The sequence below is a fragment of the Mus musculus genome, chromosome 18, assembly GCF_000001635.26.
Source record: "Mus musculus strain C57BL/6J chromosome 18, GRCm38.p6 C57BL/6J".
NCBI classification, from domain to species: domain Eukaryota; kingdom Metazoa; phylum Chordata; class Mammalia; order Rodentia; family Muridae; genus Mus; species Mus musculus.
In genome coordinates, this window is record NC_000084.6 from 20,874,301 (window position 1) to 20,898,444 (window position 24,144).

At 41.0% G+C, this 24,144-nt stretch overlaps 1 protein-coding gene across 20 annotated transcripts in view; it reads right to left on the reverse strand.

Annotated features, from left to right (window-relative positions):
- The window catches only part of Trappc8 (trafficking protein particle complex 8), a 79,215-nt gene extending 57,090 nt beyond the window's left edge, over positions 1-22,125 (reverse strand). For 12 of the 20 annotated variants that reach the window (XM_011247030.3, XM_030250631.1, XM_011247033.3 and 9 more), the window contains exons 1-3: positions 21,611-22,120; positions 10,763-10,957; positions 315-404 (exon numbers count right to left, since the gene is read on the reverse strand). In XM_011247030.3, coding sequence (XP_011245332.1) covers positions 315-404; positions 10,763-10,957; positions 21,611-21,767 — 442 coding nt within the window. In that variant the 5' untranslated portion in view covers positions 21,768-22,120. Of the gene's footprint in view, positions 1-314; positions 405-10,762; positions 10,958-21,610 lie in introns of all 20 variants that reach the window. The other 8 variants (XR_001782396.2, XR_001782397.2, XR_001782399.2 and 5 more) reach the window with 3 other exon arrangements.
- Positions 22,126-24,144: the final 2,019 nt, after the last annotated feature.

The following is a 24,144-nucleotide window of genomic DNA, read 5'->3' on the forward strand; positions in this document are numbered from 1 at the left end:
GTTGCAAGTTCAAGGCTGTGTCCGCACTATAGTGTGAGTTCGTGTGAGTTCCAGGCCAGCCTGAACATCTAAGGGAGGACCTCTTTCTCTGACCTTCATTTGCACAAACTTATACATTTACACTCCTACCTGAGTTTATACTACACATATACTACATTCACACACATACCTCAAGTACCCAGATCAGAAAACCCTCCAAAAAATAAAGTAACATAATTTTGAACATGATATCATTGCCAATAAAAAAGTTCTCCATTCTTTATAACTTCTTGAGAGTTTTGTCTTTCTTGGCTTTCAGATGACTTAAAGGATACATGCTAAATAGTGATTCAGAAACTCATGATCTGATGCTGGCATGGACTGCAGAAAGGTCTCTCTGTAAGACTCAAACCATGGAGTAGTAGCTAAAACGAACAACATGCAAAATGGTTAGAATTCAACAGAATCAGTTTATAAAAGAAAGATAATAATTTCTAGTAGTAAACAACTATTGTGACCTGTGCTTAAGATACATTAGATATCAAGGCAAGCACAATTTCTCTCATTTGTAGATGCAGAATGTTATATAAATACATCAAATCATTAACATATTTAGAGACATATAGCATATTATAGCATCTATGTTTTAAGTTATTCATGCAAGTACATTTATAAATGGAACTTCTCAGATATACAGAATGAAAGTGTCACTCCTGAGCCTATGCAGCATCCCAGAGCCATGGACTTACTGGATCAAAGTAACGAGAACTAATCTTTAGGTCCCTGAATCAGTCATCTCATGGTCACAAGCAGAGCCCGTTCATAAGAGATCACACTTTGCACTGTATCCAATGAGGTTGATTTCACCCCTCAGGAAAAACTGGACAGTATTGGAAGGCATTTTTGGTTGTCACAACAGAGAAGGAGACATGACTACTGGTGCTAAGGGGAAAAGGTCAGAAACTCAAAGACATCTAAGAGTGCACAGAGCAAAACAGCTCCACACACACCAAGAATCACCCGGCTCAAAATGTCTAGATGGGTAAGGTCGCAAATCCTATAGCCTGACAACTTGAGTATGACTACAACAAAGCCTTTAAAAATTTTACATAGTATCAATACTATGTGAGTGAGTGTGTGTGTGTGTGTGTGTGTGTGTGTGTGTGGTAGTGGGAAGTATGTGTGAGTGTATATGTGTGCATGCACGTGGAGGTCAGAGGAGAACTTTCAGGTTGGTTCTGGGAACTGAACTCAGGTGGTCAGGTTTGCAGCAAAAAACACCTTTACTCTCTGAACCATCTCACTAACACATCAAAGCTTTTGTAAAGAGAATTTCAAGAATATAATTACTTTATAATTAAGTCAACTCTTTAGCAATTAACTTTACATCTTTTTTTTTTTTAATTTGAACATACTTAAACTTAGTCAGACATGGTGGTTCATGCTTCTAATCCCAGCACTCAAGAGTCTAAAACAGAAGGATAACAAAACTGATATCAGCCTGGGCTATAAAGTAAGATCAGGTCTCAAACAGCTGAGTAAGTGAGAAATAGAAAGCAAAAAGAAAGGGTGCTGTGTGAAGCTAGATAGGCAGATATAGTGGTGTCCGTGTCCGTGTCCGTGTCCGTGTCCGTGTGTGTGTGTGTGTGTGTGTGTGTGTGTGTGTGTGTGTGTGTGTATCTCCTGTAATCCAAGCACTTGCAAGGGGGAAGCTGGAGGACTAGGTATAAATGACTAGAAAGGTAGAAAAAAAAAAACTATACATGTTGAACAAATACTGTTATCTCATCTGGTACCAAATAACTTTTTGTTACTTGTTTTATTTTGTTTTATTTTATTTTTTGAGATAGCATTTCCTTATGTAGCCCTGTCTGACCTTTGATTACCTGTATAGACTATCATTTGTGTTACCACAACTACAGAAATATACATTTCTTTTTCTTCTTCTTCTTCTTCTTTTTTTTTTTTTTTTAACTGCAGTCAGGTGTGGTAGCACACACCTTTAACTCCAGCCTGGGGAGGTAGAAGCAGACAGATCTCTGAGTTCAAGGCCAGTCTGATAGTAACAGGAAGGTCAGGAGTTTGAGGCCATCCTGGGCTACATGACAGACTATATCAAAAAAAAAAAAAATAAAAAGAAAGAAAAGGAAAGAGAAAAAGAAAAAGAAAAAAAAGGTGGACTAAATTATAGTCCATCTGTCCATCTATTAAATGGTATACGGTCTATCCATTAAATGGTATACTATGTAAACTGTGTATAGTCCATCCATTAATGGTACCCTATGTAAACTATGTGTAGTCTATCCATTAAAAGATACACTATGTATGGGTTATGTATTAAATAGTAAACCATATAAACTATGATCCATCCATTAAATGGTATACTATATAATCTATGCATAGCCCATCCATTAAATAATATACTATGTAAACTAAGTATGGTCCATCCATTACATGGTATTCTACATAACTAAAAGAGAATGAGGAAACTCTCTTCATAAGGCTATAAAGTAAAATCAGCAACAGCCAAAGCTAGGCATGGTGGCCCAAACTTGTAACCACAGCACTTACAAGTCTGAGGTAGCAAGAGGATGGCAGTGAGTTAAAAACCAACCAAGACTACAGAACCAAACTGTCTCAAAAACAAGAAGGCAAAGTAGCAACCAAAACGTATGCATTTTTGTGAAAGAAAAGAAAAAAGATGTGAAAAGCTACATATACATTTCATTTTATTTTCAAAGACAATGAAAAAATTAACACTTATGGGCTTTGGATAAAGCTAGAATGCACGAGGCCCTGGGCTTGTTCTCAAGCTCTACTACAAGAAAAAAAGCCAAATCAATTACCTCTTGGGAAGAAGAGAGGAGAGAGGGAAAGAGGGAAGGAAGAGTGGAAGAGGAAGAGGAGGACATAGAAGCTAACTCTCTCTGCACTATAGGTCTGGTCTTTTGTTTGGGTGTCTGAAACAGGGGTTTCATATAGCCTAAGCTGGCTTGAACTGTGAGGCCAAGGTAACCTTAAGTCCCTGCTGTGGTTTGAATGTTAAATGCCCCCCCCCCCCCCCCCCGTAGTTCACATATTCAAATGTTTGGTCCCCATCTGATGGCCCTGTTTAGAGAGGCTATGGAATCTTTAGAGGGTAGAACCTTGCTGGAGGAAATACATCACTAGAGGTAGACTTCTGGGTTTTCTAGCCTGGCCCCTTCTCCTATTCTCATTCTACATGAGACTGCTAGAGTAACATGACTGGCTGGCCATGACTGGCATTTCTTCCCCAGAGTAAACCTAAGTTGGTCAGGGTATTTAACCAGAGCCAACAGAAATTAAACTAACACATTTCTGACCCTTTTGCCTCCAACTCCCAAGTGCTGGGCTGCAGGTATGTGCCACCAGATAAAGGTTTTTGTGGTACTAATGATCCAGTTCAGAATTTCATGCACCATAGACAGGGACTCTACTGCTGAGCTACAATATCAACTGTTTCATGATTTGACTTTGGAACTTTATAAACAGAGATATTTATAAAGCTATATAAACTTTTAATTAAATAGAATAAAAAAGAAAAAAGCAAGCTACACTCTCTGACATACTTCATGGCACAGTGGAAACAGATGCTGGACCTTAAGCAGAGGTGTGTGAAGCAAGGCAGAAATGTGTTTTCATCCTTCAGACAGGTTAACAAGTTTTTCATTCTGCCATATATTTTCTTGAGATGCTATAAAAATGTGTGATTCATCTGTCTGCCTTTAACTTTGTTAACTGCCACTAAACAATTTTTGTTGTATTTTTAATATTATGCTGTTTGTAGGAAGTGGGGAGAAATATTACTTTTTAATTTTAGGGTTTAATACTTACTGTAACACTTAATGACAATCTCCCACCTTAAAAATGTTTGTACATAGTTTGGGATAACATGACTATTTTGTTTCTATTCTTTTTTTTTTTTTTTTTTAAATCAGCAAGTGAAAAAGCAGCCATGATGCCCTGTAAAGCTTTCTTCAACAAGCCACGCCAGCACTTGGGAGAAGGCAGGAGAGAGTACTTCAAGGTCATCCTCAGTTACAGAGGGAGTTTGAAAGCAGTAGCTCTTCTACACAACACACTTTGCCCCAGTAAGAATGGGATGGTATGTGCCAGGAGTGGTGGCGCAAGCCTTGAATCCCAGCACTCAGGAGGCAGAGGCAGGCGGATTTCTGAGTTCCAGGCCAGCCTGGTCTACAAAGTGAGTTCCAGGACAGCCAGGGCTATACAGAGAAATCCTGTCTTGGGGAAAAAAAAAGGGGGGGGGGGAATAGTATGTTTTTCCTTTTTATCAAAATACTGAGTTCCAGGCCAGCCTGGTCTACAAAGTGAGTTCCAGGACAGCCAGGGCTATACAGAGAAATCCTGTCTTGGGGGAAAAAAGGGGGGGAGGGAGATAGTATGTTTTTCCTTTTTATCAAAATAAAATGCAGTTCAAACCAGACTATTCCATGAGAATGTATGGATTTAGGAATAATATTATAAATCAAAAATTAAACACAAAAAATAGATGATGAAAAGGTAAAAGTTTAAAGGGCACCAGAAGACCACATTCTCATCAGAGAAATTAGATATATTAGCTGGCACAAATACGACAAGTACTGGAAAAGGGAGCACTGGTCCACAGCTAAGGAGTGCCATGAGAACAATCTGGTAAGAGAGACCCATCACAAGAAACACCAAGGGATTTCTTGTGAATACAAAGAATACAAGAGAATTCTTTTAATTCCATCGAAGTGTCTTTCCAAGGAATGCTAGCTTTAATTGACCGATCTGACAATGAAAACATGGCCTGTTAAGTCAGGCTTACAAGGTAAATGTCTAACATCTACTGCTTAAACAGAACCAGTGAAAAGTATGCCAACTCAGTCTAAAGGTGAAAACTAGATGCAAACTTTGACATACCTAGTACTGTATTAGAGTGGGTAAATTTGCTTTTAAAATAACCCTCAAGAGTATCGATCTGTCGTGGTGGAATTTTACTGAACTTAATTCTGAACTTCCTTGTATTTCAGTCCTAGTTTTCAAAGACATAAAAATAAAGCTATGCTCTGAGGATACAGCTTAGTGGTCGAGTGCATGTATTTATTAGCATGTGCAGGGTCTGGGGTTCAATCCCCATCAGGCAAATAAATCAACTGAAAAGAGGGGCCCTGAAGGGGGGAAAACTCAAGAAATAACTTTCCTTTGTTTAATTCTAATAGTTAGGTTTCTAAAAAATTTGTCTAAACCATTCAGCTACAGTAGTATCTCTGCCTGCTTTTAAAAGCAAAAAAAGCACACAAAGCTCTGGAGTAGAAATGCTAGAAGGGCTCTGAGAATACAAGCAATACAATTAGGTAAGTTTTCACAATCAAATAATAGCTACACTATTCCTATAAACTAGCTAGCTAGAGAAAGCCACTACAACGAACTACTTAAAACTAAATCCACTCCCATAGTTAACAAACAGATTTCTAAAAATCCATCTCTAGAGAAACTAAATAGTCCCAAAGAAAATAATTACATATAATAATCCTGGAAACCAGACACCTCCAAGCCTACACAGTCATACCACAACATAAAGGACTGACTGATGAGTGTACTTTGAGCCCAGGAAGAAACATCTTAATCTTAACACCTCCGTGTGAAACAGGAAACAAGCATTTAACAAATATGAGAAACTTTCCAACATGAAAAGAGACCAAGCAGAAAGAGTATGAATTAAAATAAAAGGCACAAAATAAAACTGAAAAATAAAAAGCCACTAATGATTAATTAATCTATCAATATCCTGAGATAACATTCTTTAAAAATAAGTAAATAAGTAAAAGTAGCCCTGTCTATCCTGGAATTCACTATGTAAACCAAGCTGTCCTCAAACGCAGACACCCTCCTGCTTTTTCAGGGATTAAAAGCACGCACCACCACATCTGTTTTCAAAGAAATTGTTTTAAAACAAAACAAAACAAAAAAACCAACAAACAGTAAAATTTCAATACAAGAGTCAATATAAAGTATGAAGGACAAAAATCTGCAATATTCATAAAAATAATCAGAGCACTGACTAGCCATTCAAATTCTACATCCAACTAAGAATTGTTCCAGGGGCAGGAGGTGGGGAATGGAGAACACCTTCAAATAAAGAATTCAAAAACATTCACAAGACTAAAGACCATGCAAGATCAGATGGTTGCAGTTGATCACTGCCAGGAGCTCAGAAGACCTGAGTGGCCCAATGTGCATCTCCAACACACACTAATAAAGATGGTGGTGACACTAATCGAGTGACATAAAGTAAGAGAAGGAAAGAAACACTCGAGGATGACAACTGAGGAGAGTGTCTTGGAGAGTCACCAGACAAGAGAGGAGTAGAACATTTTCAACTTCCTTTTTCTTTTCTTTTCTTTTTCCTGACAGGGTTTCTCTGTACACAGAAAAACCCCTGTCCTGTCTGTCCTGGAACTCACTCTGTCACCAGGCTGGCCTACTGGGAGCAAGCCTCCTGTCTAAGATTACATGCATGAGCCACCATTCACTGCAGTCTTTAGACTTTATTCCTAATCACTCCTTTCCTCCCATTTTTTTTCATAGCTTGGGGTCATGCACATACTATGCAAGTTTGAAATTATACAATAAACATGTACGCACATGACTCTGGAAAAGAACCCCCGAAATAACTAAAATATTTTGCCCCCCAAAGTAATTTTCAACTCCCTGGGGATGATATCCTCACTGGAGACACCAGTGAGCGGGAAAAGCCTCTGAAAGGAGATTTCAATAAAGAACCTCCTGAAACTGACCTGACAAGTTCAAAGTCAGACTCAAGGAGGTTGAGAGAATACAAAGGACACTGAGAAAAATGTTAAAGATGATTACTAGCATCTGATAAAACAAAAGAAAGCCCTTTTAACAACCTAGATTTAGTCGTACATACTACTGCAAACAGGGAATGTTAACCAGAAACTACGGACACTGCACCATGTGCTGCATAAAAGTTAAGACTAAATGATCACCCTTCCCAAAGATTAAGTTCCTAATAAGTGTTTAAATTAGTTAAAAGTCCTTATTGTTTAATTCATTAAAATTGATGAAGATATGGATAAAAAATAGAAATGCTATTTATAGCAAGGTACAGTGGCTCACACCTTTAATCCCAGCACTTGAGGAGCAGAGGCAGGGAGATCTCTATCAGTTCAAAGCCAGCCTGGTCTACATACTAAATTCCAGGTCAAGCAGGAATACAGAGTGGGACCTTGTCAAGACAGACAGACAGGCAAGAAAAGAATGACTTAGAAAATGTAACATCAGGCTAGTGTGATGGCTCAGTACTTAGAGGCACTAGTTATCAAACCTGATATCTGAGTTCAATTTCTAGGACTCTTACAGCAGTAAGAAAGAAGCAACTTCTACACGTTATCCTCTGACCTACACTTGTGCACTCAAAGAGATACACATAAATAAATGTAATAAGAGAAATTTAGAGAAGCTGGATGGTTGACTCAGAAGTCAAGAGCACTGTTGCTCTTGCAAAGGATCTGGGTTCAGTTCCTAGCACCCACACGGTGGTTCATAACAACATATTCCCTCCTCTGATCTCCTTGGGCACCAAGCATGCATGTGTCAGACAAACCTACATGTGAGCAAAACATACACATAGTGAGTCTAAAACTTTTTTGAGAAGACATAATACCATAAAAAATAATAAAATAAAGTAAAATAAAATAAGATAAAAAAAAAGGCACTGGCAGGGCACAAAACAGAACTGCTGTTCTTTCTATGTCTTTTAAGCAATCTGTCTATGTGCATGTATCAGAGTTACTAAGTCTTTTAAAAGAAAAAGGGAAGCTGGGCGTGGTGGCGCACGCCTTTAATCCCAGCACTTGGGAGGCAGAGGCAGGTGGATCTCTGAATCCGAGGCCAGCCTGGTCTACAAAGTGAGTTCCAGGACAGCCAGAGCTATACAGAGAAACCCTGTCTTGAAAAAACAAAACAAAAAAAACAAAAACAAAAAAAGAAAGAAAAAGGGAGAAGGTTGTTAAAGGTCAAAAATACTTTAATCAGTACAAAAATAAATGCTGTGTTAGATATGGTGGTACATGCCTTAAAACAAACAAACAAACAAACAAAACAACAACAACAAAAGCCAACGGGAGATAGAAGTAGAAAGATCGAAAGCTGGAAGCCAGCTTGAGTGAGCTGCAGGTCAGCCTAGGAAACCTAGTGTGGTAGTTTGAATGCTTAGACCCTAGTTGAAAGAACTGTTTGGGAAGGATTACGAGGTGTGTGTCACTGAGGAGATGTGGGAGCTTTGAGGATTCAAAAGCCCATGTCAGGTCTAATCAGTCTCTGCCTTGTGCTTGTTGCCTCATGCTTGCTGCCATGTTCCCCAATATGATGGTCAGGAACTCATCCTCTGAAACAGTAAGAAAGCCCTCAACTAAATGCTTTTTGAAGTTGCCTTGTTGGTGCTGTTTTGTCATTGTAATAGAAAAGCAATTAAGACTCTTAAGCAAGATCTTGTGTCCAAAAACAAACCCCCCAAAAAACAAACTGCAAAGTTATTTGTCTACATGATAGACAATTCTTCTCTGTATCCCCTTAGCCCTTTGGCATACCAGATAGGTCATCTTTCCTACAATCATTATGGCTATAACAAACTATAAATCCGAATGCACTGATTGCTAATTGAGGATGGTCCTTTACTAGATTATACGCTTATAAGAAGTGTCTTATATCTCTATGTATCAATGCAAGGTACATAACAGAAAATCAATCAATTTGAAAACCAAAGGTTAACCTTACACAGAAAGCTTGAGGCCTTTCCTCAAGAAAGGAAGGGCTGCGCATGATGACGATAATGTGGTAGTTTGAATAGGCTTGGCTCAGAGAGTGGGACTATTAGGAGGTGTGGAAAGTGTGTCACTGTGGGTGGGCTTTGAGGGCTTCCTCCTAGCTGCCTAGGGATGCCATTCTTCTCCTGTCTGCCTTCAGAACAAGACAGAGAACTCTCAGCTCCTTCTCCAGCACCATGTCTACCTGTAGACTGTCATGTTTTCTGCCATGATGATAATGGACTGAACCTATGAACCTGTAAGCCAGCCCCAATTAAATGTTGTCCTTGTTCATGGTGTCTCTTCACAGCAATGTAAACCCTAACTCAAACAACCATCTAGGGCTACACAGTGAGATTGTGTCTCAAAAAAAAACACACAAAACAATGGGGACAGGCAAACAGAGAAGGGGAAGTTATGAGAGGGGATGGAAGAAGGCAAAGAGAAGAAGAGGGAGGGGGTGAGGAGAGCAGACAGAGAAACAAGGAAGGGGATAGAAGTAGAGGAAGAATTAATCTTGACAAGTTCTTATGTTCAGAGATGAACCAAAACCTCGTCAACAGTCAGTGGCCTACCTCAACTATTCAATTAACTCAGGCTTATAGTATAAAACCTTAAGATAATAGCATCGGACTCCTTGCCTTTCATACTATAACACTAACAACAACTCAAATTCTACCATTTCTCAGGTAAATATTCAAAATTTTGCATCACTTTAAAATACATTGTGCCAAAAACTGATTAACCCTGTATCTAAAAATTCAAACTCTTTTGATTGGTGTTTTGACTGGTATAGCTCTGTGGTGGGCTCAATGACTACAAGCATGTTTAAGGCCCTGGGATAAGTTTCAGAACTATAAAATAAAAAAAGATAAAATAAAACAATCATGTTAATCTATATTGCTGCGATTAAAACTAACAGCAAAGAAAAATAGAGCATACTGAAACAGTAATTCTACACACATTTCTGAGCATACATACTTATATACTAAATACCATGCTGACTTACAACCTGTTCTCTGTATATGGTAGCAAGTTCTGAATAGTAATGATAGTTATATTATTATTAATAACAATAATGATAATAATAATAATAATACATGAGGGATTGCATGTGTGCCACAGTGCTTGTGTCCTAGAGGTCAGAAGACAACTTTGTGAAGTCAGTTTCCTTCCATATTGCCATGAGTCCTGGGACTCACACTCCAGTTGTCTGGCTTGCATGGCAAACACTTTACTAGCTGAGCTATCTCACTGGCACAGGAAGATCTTTAGCTACATAACTAGTGAGTATAAAAGTATCAGAATATCAGCCAGGCACTGGAGGCGAATGCCTTTAATCCCAGCACTTGTAAGACAGAGGCAGGCGGATTTCTGAGTTCAAGGCCAGCCTGGTCTACAGAGTGAGTTCCAGAACAGCCAGGGCTATACAGAGAAACCCTGTCTCAAAAAAAAAAAACCTAAAAAAAAAAAAAAAGAATTCACCTCATATATTTTTAATAAGTGAAGACTTTTGGACAGTGAAAAGGAATCACATCAAGTATTAACTCTACATATTAATGTAATATTTTATCAGTCTAATCATGAAAACACTATCTAAACCACTGTAAGATATCTAAACTATCTATTTACATCTATTTTATAAACATTTCCACTTAATAGCAAGCAAGATTAAAAGTTTACCATGCTTTTCATTTAATAATTAAATCATACAAAAATCAAACCCCTGTGATCTGTTGTTAGTTTTATCATGGAACACTGATTACCCTAGGCTACTTACACAGGTGCTAAAATAAAACAGAGAAGTTTCTGGGAAAGTCTTTCAGCACTGCTCTGTAGGCCCAGCTCTAGCACCCTGTAAGCACTCAAAGGTTTCCAAGACAAAGAGAATTATTCTCCTAACAAAAGAAATGTTCACTTAAAAAATAATGACAACACTTATAACTTACCACTTATGTTAAGGTCATAATCTCCTGCTGTAATCACATTAGCGACTAATCCTTCTGCAGGCTGGCTGCCAGAAACAACATCATTCAAAAGCTTCCCAATGGCTCCCGGCTGAGGTGGCTGGGTGACAATGTTGCTTACTGCTATCTTCAAATTTTTAATTATATGCAGTTGATTATTAGGATCTCTCATGTGAACTTAAAAGAGAGAGAGAGAGAGAGAGAGAGAAATTTTAAATTAACTTGGTAAAATGCAACCTAAACCAAAATTGGGTTAACTGTTTTCAAACACAAAAGAAATCAGAAATTAAGAACTAAAAGAATATTCTTCCAAAATGCAACTGGTTACAATTTCCCATAAAACCAAAAGAAATACCTAATCATAAACGTCCTTCCTCTGAGCCAGCCATAGTGGCAAATGTCTATAATCCCAGCAGCTGGAAGGCAGAAGAAGAGAATCAGGAGTTCAAGGCCAGCCTGGGCTACAAGAGGCTGTCTCAACGTGTTGGGGGGAAACCTTCCTCTCATACAACGCTACTGGTCACAATTTCCCTACAGGTCCTGTTTCCCCTACATTTAGAGTTGTCCAAAATGAGGCACTGTTTCAACAACAACAACAAAAAGTAAAAAATAATAATAAAATATCGCCGGGCAGTGGTGATGCATATCTTTAATCCCAGCACTTGGGAGGCAGAGGCAGGTGGATTTCTCAGTTCAAGGCCAGCCTGGTCTACAAAGTGAGTTCCAGGACAGCCAGGGCTACACAGAGAAAACCTGTCTCGAAAAACCAATACACATACACATACACACACACACACACACACACACACACACACACACACACACACACACATATATTAGCATATGCCATGAATATTTGCCTCATTTTGTAGACTGGGATGGCTCTGAACTTATAGCAAGGCATGCCACTGGCCTGAGCTACTTTAGTGCTTGAATTACAGGTGTGAGACACTAAAGACATAGTGATGGAAACAAGAGAATCCTGGGATACTCACAGGCCAGATAGCATGGCACATGCAGGGGTGAACAAGGAAAAAATGTAGTTCAAACAAGGTGGAAGACAAGGATAGATACCAAGTTTTTCCCTGCCCTGCAAACACACACACACACACACACACACACACACACACACACACACACACGTCAAAACCTTGGAGATGAATTACAAAGTTATATCAACACAGTAGTACCTGTGGTTAATATTGTCAATTTGACAGGCTCTAGAGTCACCAGGAGACAAACCTGAGTATACCTGACAAGGAGATTCTAGATTTGATTTGGGGAAGTGAAGGGACCCACTCTGAATGTGGACTGACTTGCATCACAACATGGGCTCAAGTCCTACACTGAATGAAAAAGACAAAGTGAGCTGAACACCCGCATTCACTCATCTCTCTGGTAACTGAATGTGAGGTAAGCAGCCAGCCTCCTGCTCTGCTGCTCTGTCTTCCCCTAATGGAGTACACCCTCAGACTGGTAAACTGCCAAATAAACTTGCCCTCTTTTTAAGATTTTTTTTTTATCAAACACTTTATCACAGCAGTGAAGAAAGTAACTAATATGAAACCGATAGCAGAAGTGGAACTTGTGATAAATCTGACTGTGATTGTTAGGTCTTTGAGACTCTTCACAAGAAGAATGTCGAAGGGCTTAGAACTCTGGGCTTTAAAGCTCTATAATGTTGTAAAAAGAGTTTAAAAGGACATTCTGGTAGAAATCTGGAAAATCAGATTGCCAAGAAAAACAGCAGTAGTAGAGTCCTTGCTTATGGGGTTTCAAAGAGGAAGAAGGACTCCACAGGAACTAGGGTAGAAGTCATTCCTGCTATATTCTGACAAAGAATCTGGGTGCCTCTGCCTACGGCCTGAGAGCTTCAGTGAGGCCAAATTCAAAGGTAATGAATTATTTTGATTGGCTGAGAGCAATCTAAACTAGACAGCATCCAGACTGCATCTTGATTACTGCTCAGTGCCATTTGTTCAAAAAGGGGAGTTTAAAGCTGAAGGGGTCAACAAGATGATTCAGCAGGTAAAGGCATTTGCTGCCAAGCCTGAGACTGGAGTTTGATCCCTGGATCACATATGTTGGAAGAAGAGAAAAAATTCCACAAGTTCCTCTGACCCCCACACGGGTACCTACACACACACACACACACACACACACACACACACACACACACACACAATTTATGGCACAGAAAAGGGAAAAGAAGGGAGAGAGAAAAATAAAGGAAAACAGAACTGCCAGAGTACTATGGTATACCTCTGGTATCTTTAGGAACATATTTTGCATGTATTTTCCTTAAAGTTGTTCTGTAACTATCAAATACTATAAGCAGCTAAATATGGTGGGCCTTGTAGTTAAATAGTACAATATTAATCTGAATTATTTTGAATATATACACACATATATATCTATCATATATTTTGTGTGTGTGTAAAAAGTTTCTCACCACTGGGTGTGGTGGCGCACGCCTTGGATCCCAGCACTTGGAAGGCAGAGGCAGGTGGATTTCTGAGTTCGAGGCCAGCCTGGTCTACAAAGTGAGTTCCAGGACAGCCAGGGCTACACAGAGAAACCCTGTCTGGGAAAAAAAAAAAAAAAAAAAAGTTTCTCACCATGTTGGTAAGAAAGGAAATGTAATCATTAAAAAAAAAAAAGTACCATTCTAGAGAAACCTATCTGAACTAAAACAATAAATAGGAAAATTACCCAGAGAGCAGTCCCACTCTTTTAGTACTACACCTTGAAAAACTCCAAATTCCCTTAAAGGAGTCTAAACAATGCTACTGAAAGGATGGCCTGCTCAAAAACAATTGTAGGGAAAACTGTCTCCCCAGAGTCATCTTGGAAGGAACAGAGAGCAATTCAACTGTGGTGTAGAAGGCCTAAGCTACACCTCAAGCTGGCAACACACGCGATACTAGTTTTACAGGCATGGAAGCTGCAAGCATGAAGGCACATGAAAGACTATGTCAAGGTTCTAAAATGCCCCTGAGGCAGGGCAGTAAATGACAGGGTTGGATTCCCTGCTAAGGGAGCCTGAGAGAGCACGTGTGAAACTGGGAAGGGAAATCGATGCCGCAGAAAGGCCAGAGCAATGGAACATCTGCTACAGCAAGCTACAGGAACACAGGGAAGCTGGTTTGAGAGACTGCATGTGCTGCAGCTCAGGAAGGGTGGGGGTACATACGTCATCTGGAGCACAGGCCCCGATACCCAACACAGAGCTTAACATTTAAGTTTTGCCTGCTGCATTGATTGTTTGATTGATTGATTGTCCTGCATTGATCCAAACCATCCTTGCTATACTCTCATTCCCCGCTTTAGAAATGGGCGCATTTATTTTGTGTCATCCCATATTGGAAGTATGTAATCTGTTGTTTTATTTTATTTTATAGTTTATGTGAAGATATCACCAGAGTTTCAGAAGAAACTTTGCACTTAACTTCAGAATAATATTGTACAAGGGCTTTTGAATTTAGATTGAATGCATTTTACATTATGAAGTACCTATAGGGACAAAAGGCAGAAAGTTGTGCCTTAAAAGTGAGACACTGGGGACTGCAGAGACAACTCCATGGTTAGGAGCACTAGTTGTTCTTCCAGAGGACTTGAGTTCAAATCCCAGCACCTTTGTGGAAATCCATCTGTAACTTCAGTCCCAGGGGATCAGACAGCTAGCTCCATCTGACCTCAGAGGGGACTGCATGCACCCATGTGTGCACTGACAAACTTACAGGCAAGCAGTCACAAATCTAAAATAAAAATTAAAATATTGGGGCTGGTGAGATGGCTCAGCAGGTAAGAGCACCCGACTGCTCTTCCGAAGGTCCTGAGTTCAAATCCCGGCAACCACATGGTGGCTTACAACCATCCGTAACGAGATCTGACTCCCTCTTCTGGTGTGTCTGAAGACAGCTACAGTGTACTTATATATAATAAATAAATAAATCTAAAAAAAATTAAAATATTTTAAAGTGATATGTTCAGGTATCAAGTTGACAAGGGACAGATATGTGGTAGTCAATAGTGACAGTCAATGTGACAGGATCTAAACTGATCTAGGAGACAAGCCTCTGGCCTGACTGGGGTAATTTACAGACTTAATTTACTCTTGTGAATATGGCTGGCAATGTCCCATGGGCTAGGGTCTCAGAATGAAAGCAAAGGAGGAAGGAGCTGAGCTGCAACACTGAGTCTCTGCCTCCTAACTGCAGATTGGTAAGACCATATCCTACTACTAGCCTTTTCCACCATGTTGAACTATATCCTAAACTACCAATCAAAACAAACCCTTCTTCCTAAGTTGATTTTGTCACAATAGCAACAAGAACTGTGCTAAGATGAAATGCTTTAGGTTTAGGGTATAGGTCCCTCATAAAGGCTTGATCCCTGAATATTAAAAGGAAAAAGGGGAAAGTTTATAACTAAAAGATATTTAACTTAAATTACTATGATGATTATAACAAAGAAAAAAAGTATGATGGTACACAATTGCAATTCCACTTCACAAGAAGATTGGGAGTTCAAGGCCAGCCTGACATATATAAGACCTTATCATGAAGAGGAAGAAGATGGAAGAGGAAAAGAATGAGAAAGTGGGGGGTGGGGGGAAGGGAAAAGGAGGCGGGAAAAGGAAGCTGCCTTTCAAAGGCATTTCCTAGACTTATCTGCCAAATTTCCCTAATTCATGTAGAAAACTATTCAAGATCTGTAGAATTACATTCTATTATTATCATTTAAATAAATCTAATCAATTTAAACACACTTTCAAAATTGTAATTTAGGGGCTGGTGAGATGGCTCAGCGGGTAAGAGCACTAACTGTTCTTCTGGAGGTCCTGAGTTCAAATCCCGGCAACCACATGGTGGCTCACAACCATCTGTAACGAGATCTGACACCCTCTTCTGGAGTGTTTGAAGACAGCTACAGTGTACTTACACATAATAAATAAATCTTGAAAAAACAAAAAACAACAACAAAATTGTAATTTAAAGTTAATGTTTAAAGTGAAATTGTCTTAAAACATATCTAAAGCTACCATTAAACAGGAAGGAATGATTACCTCTTTGAAATAGATGGTCAATACAAATCCCTGAATAAACGTTAGGGGACTCGCTGGCACAGAACGTGGGGCTGTATGCATACAAGACAAACACTCTATGACTAAGCCCAATCCAGCTCTGGGTTTTTGGTTATTTGTTTTTGGCTTTACTCCTTTTTTTTATTATCAAAAATACAATTATTTCTTACAATATATTCTGATTATGGTTTCCCTCTCCCTACTCCTCCCAGTTTTTCCCCTCCCATCCAGATCTATACCCTGTCACTAGTTAGAAAACAAATAGGCAGCTAAAGAAAAGTAATAAGCTACAATAAGATAGTCAAAAACAAATCTGAATATGACAAGACAACCCAAACAAGAAAAACACACCAAAACAAACAACAAACACAGAAACAAACAAAAACAAAAACAAAAAAGACACAGAGACACACACACATTCTTATACACAGGAATCCCATAAAATTTTTCCAAAAAATTGGAAGCCATAGTATATATGTAAAGGACCTGATAAGTTGTTTTGGTTTTTTTTAGATTTATTTATTTTATGTACACTGTTGCTGTCTTCACACACAACAGAAAAGGGCATCGGATTCCATTACAGATGGTTGTGAGCCACCATGTGGTTGCTGGGAATTGAACTCAGGACCTCTGAAAAAGCAGTCAGTGATCTTAACCGCTGAGCCATCTCTCCAGCTCTCTGATAAGTCTTTTTAAAGGGGGGGGGGAGGGGAATAAAAAAACCCACCCTGACTTTTCAGTACGAGACAAAGAACCTCCAAGGATAAAATAAATATCCACAAATAAAATCTAGTGTTGTTTGTTTGTTTGTTTGCATTCCTTTCTCTAAATAAAGAAAATTTAACTTGGGAGCTAGAGAGATGGCTCAGTGAGAACTCCAGTTGTTCTTCTAGGTACCAGAGTTCGATTCCCAGCACTCCTAAGGTGGCTAGCAACTGTGTGTATCTCCAGTTCCAGGGGATCCAAACCCCTCGTCTGACTTCTGCCAGCAATAAATGGTGGTGCCAGGCAAAAACACTCATACTCATAAAATAAAGATATATAAATCTTTTAATAAATAATATTTAACCTGTTTTACTACTTGCATACTGAAATTGTACTAAAGTGGTAGTCTCATAACTTACTACCTAAGTGGGGGGGAAAAACAAGCTCTGAAAAATCTCTCTCTCTCTCTCTCTCTCTATCTCTCTCTCTCTCTCTCACACACACACACACACACACACACACACACATGAAAGTAAAAAATCTAACAACAACAAAAAGGTGGTGGGGTGTTTCACCAACTTTTAAAATATATTCTCCATTAACTCTGAGAACTTCATACATGCACACAATGTATCTGATTGTGCTCACACTCTGGACCTCTCTCTCTTAACTCCTCCCAACCCCTCACAACTTCATGTTTCACCAAATGTTTTTATGCTGCCACTGCAGTCTGTATCTTAATCACCTTTGAACTGTTTCTTTCTTTTTTGAGTGATTGCCTATGCAATTCAAGCAAGAAATCCTCCTGATTCAGCCTCTAAAACAATAGAATTGTAGACATGTGCTGTGCTAGCTTAAACTTCTGAAAAATGTATACCAACTCAGTGTGAAACCTTATAAACCACAAACTCAGTGATCTGCCAAAACAGCTTTCTCCAGAACTCAAACTTACCACTAGATGAAATCTAAAAGCCCCTTCCTAAAATCCAAGCTTCTCCTCTCCCAGGATCTCCTCTGCATTCTGTACCCCAGAAGACAGCTTTCCTGGCACTCTCCCTTAACCACTAGACTACAATTATACCTTCTGACCTAACCACTTGATGGCAGTCTCAACTACAATCACTGAAAACTGGGCATGCCACTGCAGGGTTGTCTTGATTGTGATGGTTACTCCATCTTGACTATAAAAAAAACTGTCTCCCTAAAGGAATCCTGAACTGTATAAAATGGGAAAAGACAGCTCTAGTTTGCAATCATCCGTGTTTCCTAATTGTTGATGCAATGTGACCAGATGCTTCAGGATCCTGCTGTCTACACTTCTCTGCCATAATGGACTATACTTTCAAGTGAGCTAAAATAAACCCTTCCCTCTTAAGCTGCTTTTGTCAGAGTATTTTATCACAGGAACAAAAGAAACTAAGGCACCAATCTACCCTCATTCCTTCCCAGACTCCTGAATAAGTAGTGATTGCTTTTCCTATCAACCACTTCACTGTACTCCTTCCTAGTCTTTCCCAAGCAGCAGAGGGAAACAGAAGTAGCCTGATAGCTCTCCTATGACTGCACTGTCCAATGAAGGGAACTGCCACACCACAAAAGGCGGAGTCTCTAAAAATGCACCTACTCACAAGGATATTTAAGTGAGAACACACAGAATTTTAAAAACTTTGCAACAAAAAAAGAATGCAAAACCTCCCATTATAGCTTTTTGGGAGCTATCCAATTGTTGGATACCTATTAAAACAAATCTGCCAAAACTTTAGAAATGCACGAGCTAAATAGTTAGAGTGCTAGAACTAATCCCACCCAAGTGGGAAATCCCACCTAGTGGGAAAAAAAAAAGTTAGTGCAAGAGGTCCAAAGTTCAATTTTCAGCATTAAAAGAAATAAGAGAACATTTTCATTTGCTATCTTTTCTTTATATATTTTATCATGCCTACCAAAATTCTTAACTATATTCATGAGCCCTGACATGATGGTACATGCTAGTAATCCGATGCTTAGAACCAAGGTCAGGAAGATCAAGAGTTCAAGGCCAACCCAGGTTGCAAGAGACCTTGTTCTCCTGTATAAATAAGAAATTTTAAGCACTTCCAGGAGATTAGATGATGATTCAGATCACAATATCTTGAGTCACACTGTTTTTTAAATCTTCCCTAGATATAAAACTGCAGATAAGCTATGATTTCTGTACCTCAATGTCCTCAGTTTTAAAAGGCCATTAACAGCTCAACAGTGGTGCACACGTGGAATCACACATAACAAGCTGAGTCAACCCTGCTCCAAAATAACAATAATAAATGGCATACAATGAAAGACTCTGTGACTGAAAGAAAAACTATATGAAACAAGCCTAAAGTATTATCTCTTTTTTTTAAACACAACAAGAGAGAGCACACACAAAGTCAAACTGACTTCATTTTAAGATTTTAAGACTGTAGAGGGACCAGGAATGTAGTTCAATGAGCTTGCCCTTGCTTAGCATGTATAGGACCCTGAATTTGACCCTCAGTATGGGGACAGGGGAAGGTTTAAGACTATAAACTAGGGCTGGAGAGATGGCTCAGGGGTTAACACTGACTGCTCTCCAGAGGTCCTTAGTTCAATTCAGCAACTACATTGGTGGCTCATAACCATCTATAATGAGATCTGGAGCCCTCTTCTGTCCTGCAGGCATACATGCAGGCAGAACACTGTATACATAATAAATAAATGTTAAAAAAAAAAAAGACTAAACTAAAACAAGGCATAGTGACATACCTGCAGCCTCAGCACTCAGGAGGCTGAGGCAAGAGGATCTACACTGGGCTACAAAGAGAAACAGAAGTCAATCTGAGCTAATACTCAGACCTATGAAACTCCACTCCCAAAAGAATAATTACGAATGCATTTGCTGTTCATGGCAGCTCTAGTGCAACCCCTTTGGGGAATCACTTATCAGACATCGTGCGCATCAGATATGTATGTATTCACATTATGATACATAACAGCAGTCTAATTACAGTTTTGAAGTAGCACTGAATAATCGTATGGCTGGGGTCACCACAATATGAGGAACTGTATTCAAGCTTCGGAGCTATAGGAAGGTTGAGAACCACTGCTCTAAAGCATGGGAGGAGTGTAACAATAAACTATGGGCTGACGAGGTGAAGAGAATTCAAGAATTCCTAACGTTTGGATTAACCAGGTATGGTGCTACATGACTTGGTGGTCTGTGTCCTCAGTTCATTCACCTCTGACCCCAGGCAGGTGTACCTGAGTTCAAGGCCACCCTGGTCTATTTAGTTGACCAGGACTACTTAGACCTTGTCTCAAACAAACGAGGTCTTTTTGCTTAGTTGTATATGCATACTTACATGTATGTAAGTGCATCTGTCAACAGTGCTATGCTAAACAGTGCTGGATCCCTAGGACAGGAGTTACAGACACTTAGAAGCTGCCCAGTGGGTGCTGGGAACGGAACCACAGTCCTGTGCAGGGCAGCCTGTGCTTTAACCAGTGCACGTCTCTCGGCCCTCAGTTAGGTTTTCTGGATAGCTCCTTCCACTACAAGCAGCTAGTCCCCAGAAGACTGCCTGGGGCACGTAAAAGTGTGAACCAACAGTAAAGCTCTATTTGTGGATAAACACCTTAACAAAATAAACACCACAGACAGTTACAAAAGTTTGTAAGAGAACCCTTCATCACTAAAGGAACTTCATCATTAAATCTCAAAGGAACTTCGCCTGCTCTTATTAGCTAGGTTTGGTTTGAAAGATACCAGTTAAGCCATACTTGGGAGTACACTTAAATAAAAGTTTTTAACTTTTAAAAATCTCTCTCCTATGTGGTCTTGGATTACCCCCAGAGTTACAAGAAGTTCTGAGCTACCATACATGGATGCTGGGAATCAAAATTTGGTCTTCAGCAAGAGCTCTTAACCACTGGGCCACCTCTCTAGCCCCTTGAATAAAACTATATAAAGACTGGAGAAAGAGCCAAGTATGATGGTTTATGCCTGTAATCTCAACACTCAAGAAGTTGAGACAGGAGGATTGCCTGGGGTTTGAATTCCAGACCAGCCAGTCCTAGAATGAAACCCATCTTAAAAATTAACAAAAATAAACAATAAAGCTGGATAAAGCAAATAAGTATTAAATATAAATATGTTTCTTATAATTAGCCATCACTATGAAAAAAAGCAAAATGTTCGCACTGTTCTAGCCCTATGTCTAGGTAACTTAAAACATGTACATTGTTAACTACAATTTATCCTGTCTTTGTTTTTTTTTAACTTTTAACTTTTTTTACTTTTTTCTTTTTAGATAGGGTCTTATGTACCCCTGGCTGGCCTCGAACATGATACAGAGCCCAGGAAAGACTTAAAACTTCTTGCCTCTCCCTCAGTATTAGGATCACAGGTGTGCAAAGGTTATGTGGTACTGAGAACCCAATCGATGGCAGCTTCCAGCATGCTAAGCAGGCACTCTACCAAGTGAGCTACAGTCCCATCCTTTACTATTCATGTAGGACTTTTTGCTTGCTTTCTTGAGACTGGGCAAACTGCTGCATAGCTATTAACTTGTTTGAACGGTCAAAAGGAAAAAGGTTAAATAGCCAAACAGAAGTTCAGAAACTGGTGAACCTCGAGGCTGGGCGTATGTCATGAAAGACATAACTCTGAAAGTCCAATTTAATACTCGACCGGGGGAAGGGGAGGACTTGACAGATCTTCACTCTCACGCTCCGTTTCGGAGGCTGCATCTTTCTATTTTGTCTAGGAAGTGCCAAATCCTATTCGGTGACTGCTAAGAGCACTCTCGACTCCCTTGTGTCGGGGCTTAAGTTTATCTTCGCGACTTAATGACCAGGGTCTGTCCAAGGAAGCAAGCGCCTAGACAGCCCGGCGGACAAGAGCGCGCTGTCTTGACAGACGCTCGCCGCGCCTCGTCCGGCTGCAGCCCCAGGCCGCCGCCCCTCTGTCCTCCGCTCGCTCCCAACTTCCTTCTCTCGACCACAGCTCGGTTTCAGCCTGGTGAACGAGGAAGGCCACCACGTACCTTCGGAAGTGAGGCGAGAGAAGGGCTTGAGCAGCTCGGAGAAGCTGAGGTGGTTGAGGCGGGTGAGCCGCTCGGCTTCGTCGCTGCACAGCGCGGCGACGCAGGGGACGAAGGAGTCGGGGATGAGCTCCTGCACCGACTGCACGCACTGGGCCATGGCCGCGGCCAGGCACCCGGCCTCCGCCCCGCCTCGGAGCCGAGCTTGCCGCAGCCGCCGCCGCCGTCGCCTGCCCGGCCGGGCGCGGCCCCACTCCGGAGCCTGCAGCCGACTGTGCGTAGCTGCCCGGGCTTCGGCTTTCGGGGCCTGAGCCCGTCCCTGCCTCCGCTCAGCGCTCCCAGAGGCTTTGCATCCCACTCTGGCAGGTGGGGACACCGACCGCCGCCGCTCGGTCCTCCCTACGGCAAAGCCTTGGTCACTGTCCGACAGGAACCGCCATGTTGGGCCGAACCCCGACCCGCCGGCAGTACTACTCCCGGCAGGCCCTGCGAGCACGCCTCACGTGACTGTGTCAAAGAGGCAGTAGGGGCGGGGCGGGGGCTGATGGCGACGGAAGCCGGTTGGGAGATTGGAACCGGAAATACTGTGACCAGTGGGTTCCCTGAGCTGGGCGGGGGTCCGGTCATGAGAAGGGTGGGCGTGGCCAAAAGGGGCGGGCGCTCTGCTTTTGGCTGGGTTTTCTGGCAGGTGCCAAGCAGCTCTGTCAAACTGTTGGCCAGCCATTCAGTCAAACCTGCCCTCCTTCCGGGTCCTCCCAATGATCCCACCTGCCTGCAGTAAGCAACTAATGTAACTTGGCGCTACTTTTTGACCTGTCGCTCCGCCTTGCCCTTGCTGGACCGCAAATGCTCGAGGGAGAAGGGGTGTGGACCGCGAGTGCCTCCGGCTTCCCTCTGCAGGTGCTCAGGACTGGCTATGTATCCTTTGAGCATCGCCATGCTTTTAGAAGCAGTCTGACACGTATGTGCTCAACCACCCAGCAGGGAAGTGTGCTATTGAGGTTGGTTCTGGCTGACTGGCTGGTTTGGAACTCCTACTTCAGCCTCCCAGTTGCTGGCATTACAGGTTTTGCACCACCACTCCCAGCTCCGCCTCTCCTTTTGTTTTTTTACGAGTATTTACTGTATGGAGGTGGAGAAGCCAGTACTTGTATACTGTGTGGCTGGTCATTGTTGCCTATTTCAGACTTGTCAGTCCCCATAATCACATGAGCCATACCTACATTGCCAAAAGGGAATTACCAGAGGCTAGCCACAGACAGAATGGAGAACGGAGAGTTTTTCCAGACTAGAGACTACGCCCTACAGCTGACCATTGGCGGAGGGATGTAGATCTCTGTGAGTATAAGATCACCCAGGTCTATGGATCCAGTTACAAGCCAGTCAGGACTGTATACAGTAAAAACTGGTCTCAAGAAAAAGGGGGGGGGGTGGATTTTATTCCTATCCTGCTCAGTTCTTAGCAAAGAACTATTAAACTGTAGAAATCCTTTTAAAAGATAGATGACATTGCAGTAGGTACATTAACACACTTTTTAAAATATAGTTTGACTGCATCCTTAGCTAGCCTTATTTATACTCAGAGATCTGTTTTCCTCCTGAGTGCTGGGACTAAAGGTGTGTGCTATCATGCCCAGTGACAGCAGACTTTATAATCAAAAGTTTTGCAATATCAAGACAAAAATTAATGCGGCTGGAGAGATGGTCCAGTACTTGAAAGCAATTACTGCTTTTGCAGAGGACCTGAGTTCAGTTCCCAGCACCCACATCCAGTGGCCTACAAATGCTAGTAACTCCAGTTCCAAGGGACTCAACACCTCCTTCTGACTTTTAAGGGCACCTGTACTTAGGTACACATAACCACACAGACACATACACACACATGTACATATAAATAAATCTTTTTTTTTAAGTTAAAATCAGGCATGCTAACACGTGACAGTAATTCCAATCAAGTAACCCCAAGTAGGAACTGCCAGGTGTCGTGGTACAAACCCTTTAGTCCCAGCACTCAGGAGACAGAGGCAAGCAGATCTATGTGAATTCAAGACCTGCCTTGTCTACAAATCGAGCTCCACGACAGTCAAAAAGAAAGAAAAAAAAAATCCAGGCTGAAATAAGATTGTTAGCCTGAGATGTAAAAGTAACTTTTATTTGCCTGATAGAATTTATTTACCTCAGTTTGCTAACCTAGGCCTGGTCCTGGAATCTTCTAGCCTCTCTACAGTCTTATCTCTGCCCAGAATGTTTTCAGCTCTGAGACTTGTTGCTGAATCAGCTCATCCTTCCAGCTCTTTCTGAGCTGTGGCTGGCCGGTCAACTTGGTTATTCTGACTCAAACTCCTCTCCACACGGATTCAGTCTGACTTCTCTCTCAGCCTCTGACTGGATTGGGCATGTCTCTAGTCCAGCCCGAGGGACTAAAGTTATGTGCTAAGGGCTGAGCCACACCACAACTAAAAACTGCTTTTTTTTTTTTTCAGTAATAACACAGTCTTGGGTTTCACAGTGTGATCAAATATCTGGCAGCACTGAGA